Consider the following 9,912-nt stretch of genomic DNA (forward strand, 5'->3'; position numbering starts at 1 on the left):
AATCGTACTGGCGAGGCCGTTATTGTTCGTGGTCGAGGACTGCAGACCGAGCTCATCAAGATAATCGACCCGATGTGGTTGGTTAATTTATCAGAGACAGACAATGATGTGCTACATAGGAAGCAGATTTTGATCGAGCGCCAAGAAGATTACGACCTGGCTATGCAATTCCAACGAGTCGTTCGTGTGTGTCATGAACATGGAATTCATAGTTGCAGAGACTGGCAGTCCAAGCGCTTCAAATAAGTTAAAGACAAAGAGCTCAAGACGAGGGGGTGTCTGTTAGTGCACGGTTTTGCGTCTAGAGTCTTTGTATTTATCGTTAATGTTTTATTTATTAAATAATGTAATATTTAATGTTTATTATTAACTAGTTCGTTAAGGTTAAGTCTAGTTCGCTAGGGATGTTAGCGAACTAAGACGTTATAATGTATTCCCTCCTGATTCGTTAGGGGATGTTAACGAATCAGGGGGTGGTTCGTTATGATAATTTATGTAACGAAGGGGAAGCTGGTTCGCTAGGGGATGTTAGCGAACCAGGTCACCTTCTATATATAGTGAACTACTGTTCACTTTAATTAACAAGTTTTGAGAAAAAGAGTTTTTGAGTAATTGCTCTCTCTCAAGCTTCACCTTAACATTATTCATCTAATATATTGATAATAGATACACATACATAACATTAAATCAAGGTTAATTATGAGCTAGATCCTTAGGTGTTCTAATCGGATATTCACATATCTGAGATCTGTTATTGTTATCGATTGTTAATCCGGGATCCAACATTGTGAATTCTCTAGGTTATCAACATCGTTATTTTCTTTTGTTTTTAATGTATCAATACTAAACTTAAACTATTAATTAAGAATAATAAATGTTTGATTTTATTGTGTAACTGTAGTTTTAAATAAAATAATAATGTATAAGAGCATTCTCAACGGTCTCTCTAAATTATTTGGGGGTTTGTTTTTAGAGTGTGGTTGTAAGTGATTGTGATGAGGGTAAAAAAAACGTTATTGTTTATGAGTAAATTTGAAGAAGTATTGTTCACCCTCTGTAATATTTTAATATTTTGTTGAAAATGATTGCAAGCAAAGAAAAAAATAAAAGATAATTGTTTGTTTTTAGAGTAATTATAGAGTTAACATTTTAAAATAAAGTTATGAGAATTCTTTAAAGAAGTTATACATTTTCCTTAAGTTGATAAATGTGAACAGAAGAATTTTATCCCATTACAAATACAATAATAAAACTAATTAAAAATGTTATGATGAATTAACGCATATAGTGGTGTCAAAAAATGAAAATGAAAACCACCAGTAATCAACGGCTGATTGTGACTGCATTTAATTTAAAACATAATAATAATATAATAATTTATTATTATTTTTATAAATAATAAATAGTTAATAATATATTTATTAACTTAGTGAAAGAAAGAAAGAGTGAGTTCCTCCTTGCCCAAGTTTTCTTTTTCTTTTATTTTTTCTTCACTTAATAAAACCATTTCGATTCTCCATTTCAATTCAATTCAATTCAATTCAATCCAGGGTTTCGAATATTATCACTTCACCAATCAAATCACTCACTTGTTCAATTCGATTCAATTCTTCTCCAATATTACTATGGGCGGCGGAAGCGGTGATGAATCCAACGGCGCCGATTCCGTTAAGATTAACGTCCGCTGCTCTAACGGCAACAAGTTCTCCGTCCAGGCCACTCTGGACTCGTCCGTTGAGTCCTTCAAGTCTGTTCTCGAACAGAATTGTGACATACCGGCGGCACAGCAGCGCTTGATTTACAAAGGACGGATTCTCAAGGACGATCAGACTCTTAAGAGCTATGGTATATTGTTATATCATCTGTTTAATCTGTTAACTGCTTATATTATTATTATTATTATTACTACTGTTGATGATTGAAATGCTAGGTTTTGTGTGTTTGTGACTTATGTGGATTCCTTTTGTGTGTATTATTGATGAGGTGAATGTGATGAATTTGCTAGAGCTATTGGTTTTAGATGTTAATTTGCATAATAATTTCGATCGAATAGACAGGAGGTTAATATTTTGTGCTAATTTATGTCGACCGGTGGAGTATTAGGTCTGATTGTTATTTATCTAGGGATTTTTTAGTTTGAAGAGTTACTAGGCTGAAGTTTATAAAGAGGTTGTGATAACGACATAACGTATGAAACAGGAGAAAGAAAACGAAATTGTTTTAGTTTTTGTAAAGTGAAAGAAGTATATTGGTTTGGAAGATAGGAAGAAATTGATGCTTATAGGATATGTTTACGACTTCACGTGACGAATATATCTGATAATATGGATATAGATAGGTGGTACTATTTATCTAGTAAGTATTAGGATGGCTGTCCATCGAGATATGTGTTTTTATGTAATTTGTTGATTTTAGTCTGCCTTGTGAAGTAGTGTGACGATTAGAAGTAGCCTTGGATAAAAGTTTTGACAGAAAAGACAGAAGCTGAATATTTTGTGCTAATTTGTGTCGACCGATGGAGTATTAGGTCTGATTGTTATTTATCTTGGTGTATTGAGATGCTCTTGCAAATTGTAGGTTGATTGGAAAGAAAATGAAACTGTTTTACTTCTTGTAACATGAAAGAAGAATATTGATTTGGAACATAGGCAGAGATTGATGTTTGTTTGGCTTAGGGCCTTAGGCTGATAGGATACATTTACATGAAAAATATATCTGATAATATGCATAGTCATATAGATAAACGGTAGTAATTATTATTAAGTGTTAGGAGTTAGGATAACTGTTAGTGATGATTGAAATATGTATTTTTATGTAATATCTTGATTTTAGTTTGCCTCCTGAAGCAGTGAGATGGTAGAAGTAGCCTTTGATACCATAAGAAGAACCATAGATGGTTTATTCAAATGGGTAACATATATAAAACTGAAACATAAAGGCAAATGAGGGTAGAAGTTATAATGACGGCAATTGCATGTTATCTGGAAAACACGGTTTTGATAGATCGTAGAATCTATATAGAAAAAGTCACGTGTAGACAACATATGTAAGAGGGCACAGTTTTTATGACTTGTAAACCGCGATACAAGTCTTAACTATCTATTGGTTTTCAAAGGAAACAAATAAAAAATTCAATAATTCACTATCTTGATGAAATAAGCTTTCTATGTTCTTTTATGCTAACTTATTTGATTTTTTGCCTGACGCTTCTGTTCGTGATTCATCTATTTGGTAGTAACATAATTTCTATTATACGGTATTAATTATTTATGTAATTTATAGGCATGGAGGCAGAGCACACTGTTCACTTAGTGCGCGGTTTTGTTCCTGCTACAGCCACCCCAGCAGGTGGGGCCCCTGCTGCAGCAACTACTACACCTACTGCAGGGCAAACTGGCTCAGTCGGAGGTGGGACCACAGGTGGACTGGGTGTTGGTGGTCTGTTTCCTGGTCTCGGTTTGGGTGGTATGGGAGGTAATGGTGGTGGCATGTTTGGAGGTGGACTTCCAGATTTGGAACAAATGCAACAGCAGTTGACTCAAAACCCTAACATGATGCGTGAAATCATGGATCTGCCTGTTTTTCAAAATCTGTTAAACAACCCGGAGATCATGCGTAACATGATGATGAATAATCCTCAAATGCGTGACCTCATCGATAGGAATCCAGAACTTGGTCATATGCTTAATGATCCTGCAATTCTTCGTCAAACAATGGAAGCTGCAAGAAACCCTGAACTCATGCGTGAAATGATGCGTAACACAGACAGAGCAATGAGCAATATTGAATCGTCTCCTGAAGGGTTTAATATGCTCAGGAGAATGTATGAAAATGTTCAGGAGCCGTTTCTGAATGCGACCACAATGGGCGGTGGCGGCGGTGATGCAACCAATGATTTGAACTCAAATCCGTTTGCAGCTCTTTTGGGAGGTGGTCAGGGGGGTCAACCACGTGGCCAGGTAGCTAACCCTACCACCACTGGTGCTGACACCACTACTGGTTCTCCTGCTCCAAATACCAACCCACTTCCTAATCCTTGGGCTGCTGGTGGTGGTAAACTTCCAAACCTTTTTCTGACATATACATATGAGCTTATTATATTATGATGAACTAAATGCGAGTTCGCACTTCGCAGGTGGAGCTAACCAAACAAATGCTGCTGCAACGAACACTGGTGGAGCCGGTAGGCCACCACCGCCAGTTGGCGGTCTAGGTGGACTTGGTCTTCCGGGTCTCGAGGGATTGTTTGGTGGCACGACCCCTGATCCTAATTCAATGAATCAACTTATGCAAAACCCTGCTATTTCTCAGATGATGCAAAGTCTACTTTCAAACCCACAGTATATGAATCAGGTAATCGTTTTGCTTTTTTTTTCTTTAACTTAGATTTTGTTGGGTTGTGTACTTACTAAACAATCATATTGTCTAGATACTTGGTCTCAATCCACAAATGCGAAGCATGCTTGATGCAAACCCTCAATTGAGAGAGATGATGCAAAATCCGGACTTCATTCGTCAGCTAACTTCTCCGGAGACCATGCAGGTAAATCAGTTAATATCTTTGAAAACGTTTACAAGTTTTACTAAAATGGTAATAAAGTGCAACTATGAAATATATTTTGAATGGTAGGTTTTTTTTTCTTATAACTTGAAGGGTTGTGTTAAATATAACTGTCCCTTTTTAGTTCATAAAATATAGAAATAAGATGGTCGTATGGAACATTATTGAGAATAAAAGTAGTGAGTAATTTATTTGAAAGCCCAAGTGCAGAAAAAGAAGATCCAGTGAAATTGCCTTATATGGTTTCATGTCTTCGTTTGATTTTGTTGGTCAACCCACCATTTAGGGTTCATAACTGTTGGTATAAGAACACAATTGTCGATCAAGAAAAGAAATATAAGAGAAAATGGTTCACGTGAATTCATTATCAGTAAATGCATACATGAACAGAAATAGAAAGACTCTTAAATAGGGAAAACAAATAATAAAGCAACAGAATAATCTGGGAGACTTGGACTATAACAAAGTAACAAACTACATTGTCGAAGGCTTCATTCAAAATAATTCAAATACCAATGCGATAAACCAGATCGACTTCACATGCATGCAACATGTTGAAGGATGATTCAAGACTTGGTCTCAGCATGCACATGGGTTTGAAGACTTGGAGCATGCTGCATGCATGTGAAGTCAATCTGCTTTATCACATTAGTATTTTAATTATTTTGAATTAAGCCTTTGGCTAAGTAGTTTGTTAAAGTCTAGAGTCTCTTGGATTAATATGCTGCCTTGTTATCTGCCTTCCCTGTTTAAGAGTCTTTCCATTTTCTATTCATGCATGCCTTTTTCTGATACTGAATCCAAGTGAAACACTTGCTCTTAAATTTTTGTTGTTGATTGCGACGATTGTGCTCTGATACCAACAGTTGAAAACCAAGCAGAACTTCTAAGGCACTCATTATATGATTATGGTTTGTTAACCCCTTAACCTAATTTAATCTTGTTGATGGCCCTAAAACTGTATTCAGTCTGATATAACTGCACAAGTGTAGTGATCAATTTTGTTTAGACCTATGCAGATAGTTGTTAAACTTTACAAGTCATGGGTTATATATTTAACTATTTTAGAGTCAGAGAAGGCTATATATATATTAATATCATTACTCTTATGAGTCGAGGTACAGCTGAAATCTGAGAATTTCGAGTCATTAGTCAACAGTCATGCATATCCATTCGAGTCTTTATATTCTTTCATGTATTTCTATTAATACCAGTATACCACGCAAGTGGCTTGTATCTCAATTTAAAACATATCACTCAAGCTTTTAATTTGTCATGTTATATTATTTTAGTTCACTCATTTTCTTTAATCCTATCATGTTTATTCCTTTTACAGCAAATGATGACACTGCAACAATCTCTTTTCTCTGGACTTGGTCAACAACCCACCAGGTAAATCACGCTAAATTTTTTTATCTCATTTGTTTGGTGACTTGGTCAGTAAAGCTTATTTATGAACTTAGATTTAGCTTTAAATGCGAAAGATCAATCATGTGGGTAAGAGTTTCAGATATGCGTAACATATAAAGTAAAGCAATGACTAAAAAACCATATGTTAAAACACAGAATACAGCATAAAGCCGGCTACAAGTCTCATATAACTTTCACTCTGAAGTTTAAAATGCTCTTTTTTAAACTTTGTTTGGTATGTGTGGAATAATTCCACCTTATGTTTGTTTAATATATGCTGCTTAGTTTTGATAACCGGAATATCTGTTATGCAGGGATGCAGGTCAAACTGGTGGAGGGATAGGTATCTTTTTGTTCATAGTTTCATGTCTTTAAATTTACTTAATTTATAGTTAAAAAATCAATATTTTCCATTAGGGAAATAATGCAATTTTTGAACATTCTAGAAAAGGAGCCCTTACATGTATTACTAATTTTTGATAGCAGGTGCTCCCAATAACCCAAATCCTAACATGAATATGGAGATGCTTATGAACATGTTTGGTAACCTTGGAGCTGGCGGCTTTACAGCACCAACCAATTCAAATGGTAACATCTCATCTCAGTTATCCACCATTATTTTATTCTATCTTTGTTCATTTACCCATAAACTCAGAATGTTTATGTTTATGTTTTTTCAAATACTAGTGCCACCAGAGGAACTGTATGCTACCCAACTCGCGCAGCTTCAAGAAATGGGATTTTTCGATACGCGTGAGAATCTTCAGGCACTGGCCGCCACCCGAGGTAATGTTCATGCAGCTGTTGAGCGGCTATTGGGAAATCTTGGTCCATAAGAATCTGTTACCGCATATATATAATATGATATAATTACATATATACCGTATCAGTGAACAAATGTGGAATTGGTCTGTTTGGATCGGAGCCAAATATGTTGAATTATGTGCATGAATGTTTTTTTCTGTATGGTTTTGGAAATTGCCTTATCTGTTATCCTTGTTATGTTGCTCATGTGGTTTAGCTTGACTTGGTGTGATTTGGTACCTGAAACAACATTTTGGTTGTACTGACAGTGTCATCTCCAAAATTTCTTACGCTTTAAAACAATAAAAAAAAAACTAGGCTTTAGAAAGATTTTTAACCGGATTTCTTTTCAAAAGCAATTTTTTTCATAAATTTATAGCCTGGTGGTTATTAGACATCAGATTTTATTATTGTACTGTTTTAAGTTAGTTTATTTTATTTGTTTGCTTTTCTGTGTTTAACATATTTACATTATATTAAAATGCAATTTGATTAGTTCTTTTCTTTACTTTTTCCCCTTAAATTTGTTATTCTGATTAATGCCACAAAAGTTCGTTAAAAATTAACTTGATAAGTTTTGGTTTTTTATACTAGACCATAAATCTTTGCCTTTATACTTTATGAAACTTTTTGTCTTTTAAACTTTGGCTACCAAAATGTTAAAAACTAACTTTAAAACTTTTGTCAAATCTTTGGTCATCAAACTTTCAACTTTTCACAATACATATTTTTTTTGATGGTTTTTAACGAACCAAACCGATACCGACTGAGCTCCCGTTACGTCCCTATCGCAACACGTTGGTTTGAAGTGGGTATAGAGAGCGGGTTTTGGTGGGGTAATCAGCGGAGGCATTAGGGTTCTTTGCGATTCAAGTTGAGCGAAAGCAACGCGTGGGGTCTAACTTGTTATATAAACAAAACTACGATTTTGAATATAAATTATGGACAAAATACAAAAACAGGAAATTCGTAGGTTGGGTTTAGTGTGCATATTGGTTTTGTTTATGTGGGTTGAATTCATGAACATGTTTAGCTGCATAAGTCGGGTTTATCTAGATGTTCGTTGGTTTTACCTTTTTTTTTTTTGTGTTATATTCGTAAGGGATATGTTATATTAGAAATTAAACTAGTTGCGTAATTTGTTTATACTTCATGAAATTCATGCCGAGGGTATGACACTTAGTGAAACGTTCCAAGTTGCAGCCATGATTGAAAAGTTGACTCCTAGTTGGGTTGAGTTTAAGAATTATCTTAAGCACAAACGAAAGGAGATGACTATTGATGAATTAATTGTTCGTCTTCGAATTGAGGAAGAAAATAAAACGGCTCAAAAATCAGCTCGTGTGGAGCCAATGGCTAAGGCCAACATGGTTGAACTTGGACAATCTTCTAAGGGGGGCATAAGGGTAAAGGTAAAATGAATAAGGGAAAGGGAAAGGTGAACCTTGGACCGAAGAAGGAGGTTGTGAAAAAGAAACCTCAATCTTCAAACTTCCAAGGTGTTTGTTACAATTATAATGAGAATGGCCATCGTGCGAACCAATGCAAGAAGCCTAAGCATGAGCGTGCGCATATGGTGGATGAAAATGGTGAACCGTTAGTGGCAATGATCATCGAGCTCTCAACAATGATTGAAGAAATCAATCTTGTGGGGGACAAACCGCAAGGATGGTTCATTGATACGGGTGCGACCCGTCATGTGTGTGGTGACAAGACCCTCTTTAGCACCTTTAAGGAGGCTGCTAGTGATGCTAAGTTGTTTATGGGGAATCAAGCAGCGGCCGACATCAAGGGTGAAGGGAATGTGATCTTGAAGATGACTTCGGGAAAAGAGCTTACTTTGAGAAACACTTTGTATGTGCCCGAAATTCGTAAGAATTTGGTTTCGGGTTGGTTGCTTAATAAGTTTGGTTTTCGTTTAGTGTTTGAGTCGGACAAGTTTGTCTTGACTAAGCGTGGAATGTATGTTGGTAAGGGCTATGCCCTCAATGGTATGTTTAAACTTGATGTAACCGTGATTGGAAATGAAATGAATAAGGCATCTACTTCTGCTTATATTTTTAAGTCTTTAAATTCAAATGTTTGGCATGGTAGATTAGGACATGTAAATTTCAATTCACTTCGTCATTTAATTAAATTAAAAAGCATACCAACATTCCACAATGATACAAACTCGAAATGCGAATCATGTGTAGAATCCAAACTTACAAGATTATCCTTCAAATCCGTTGAAAGAATAACCGAAACACTTGATTTAATTCACACCGATGTGTGCAATTTAAAAATGCGCCCAACAAGAGGGGAAACAAATATTTCATCACGTTTATTGATGATTGCTCAAAATATTGCTATGTATATTTACTTAAAAGTAAAGATGAAGCAATAGAAAAATTTATCTTGTTTAAAAATGAAGTTGAGTTACAACTTAACAAGAAAATTAAACGTGTGATAAGCGATCGAGGAGGTGAATACGTTTCACCATTTGCGGATTTATGCGCACAAAGTGGCATAATACATGAATAAACCCCTCCTTATTCTCCACAATCAAATGGCATGGCGGAACAAAAGAACCGTACATTGAAAGAGATGATGAATGCCATGTTGGTTAGTTCTGGGTTGAGCCATGACCTGTGGGGGGATGCCATTTTAACGGCAAATTATCTTTTAAATAAGATACCTCTCAAGAATAGGGACGAGACTCATTATAAGTTATGGAAGGGAAGAGAACCTTCGTACAAATACAAAGGGAAGAGAACCTTCGTACAAATACATGAAAGTGGGGGGTGCCTAGCTAAAGTCACCGTACCACCTCCTAAAGTTCTTAGGATTGGTCCCAAAACTGTTGATTATATTTTCACTGGATATGCTCACAATAGTAGTGCACATCGGTTTTTGGTACATGAATCCAAAAATCCAAATGTACACGTAAACACTTTCATGGAGGCGAGCCCCAATACTGTCTCGTATTTTGAGCACGTGTTTCCTAAGTTAGGACACACACATGAGGCCTCATCATCACGAGCGAATGATGTAGGTGCAAGCTCGTCAACACAAAATGATGACTTGGTTCATGAAGGAACACATGAACGGCCCGAGACCGAGGATGGTGATTTAAGACGAAGCAAAAGACAAAAGGT

The 9,912-nt window shown here is 35.9% G+C and overlaps 1 protein-coding gene across 2 annotated transcripts; it reads left to right on the forward strand.

Annotated features, from left to right (window-relative positions):
* Window positions 1-1,610: 1,610 nt before the first annotated feature.
* Window positions 1,611-6,919, forward strand: LOC143554912 (ubiquitin domain-containing protein DSK2b-like). Of its 2 annotated transcripts, none has more exons than XM_077044575.1 (8): window positions 1,611-1,845; window positions 3,283-4,053; window positions 4,136-4,353; window positions 4,430-4,543; window positions 5,898-5,953; window positions 6,286-6,314; window positions 6,455-6,559; window positions 6,659-6,919. In XM_077044575.1, the coding sequence occupies exons 1-8, from the start codon at window positions 1,626-1,628 to the stop codon at window positions 6,805-6,807; spliced, it is 1,662 nt and encodes a 553-aa protein (XP_076900690.1). In that variant the 5' UTR covers window positions 1,611-1,625; the 3' UTR covers window positions 6,808-6,919. The 2 variants fall into 2 exon arrangements, with proteins under 2 accessions (XP_076900690.1, XP_076900691.1); XM_077044576.1 differs by having other exon boundaries at window positions 6,458-6,559.
* The last annotated feature ends 2,993 nt before the right edge of the window (window positions 6,920-9,912 follow it).

The sequence above is a fragment of the Bidens hawaiensis genome, unplaced genomic scaffold (assembly GCF_021521415.1).
Source record: "Bidens hawaiensis isolate Kalapana, Puna unplaced genomic scaffold, B.hawaiensis_p1.1 tig00017875_1, whole genome shotgun sequence".
In the NCBI taxonomy this organism is placed as follows: domain Eukaryota; kingdom Viridiplantae; phylum Streptophyta; class Magnoliopsida; order Asterales; family Asteraceae; genus Bidens; species Bidens hawaiensis.

Coding starts and splice junctions, on each gene's coding strand:
- LOC143554912 (XM_077044575.1), top strand. CDS start 1,626: ATGGGCGGCGGAAGCGGTGATGAATCCAACGGCGCCGATTCCGTTAAG. Junction 1,846..3,282: donor TCAGACTCTTAAGAGCTATG/GTATATTGTTAT, acceptor TGTAATTTATAG/GCATGGAGGCAGAGCACACT. Junction 4,354..4,429: donor ACCCACAGTATATGAATCAG/GTAATCGTTTTG, acceptor CATATTGTCTAG/ATACTTGGTCTCAATCCACA.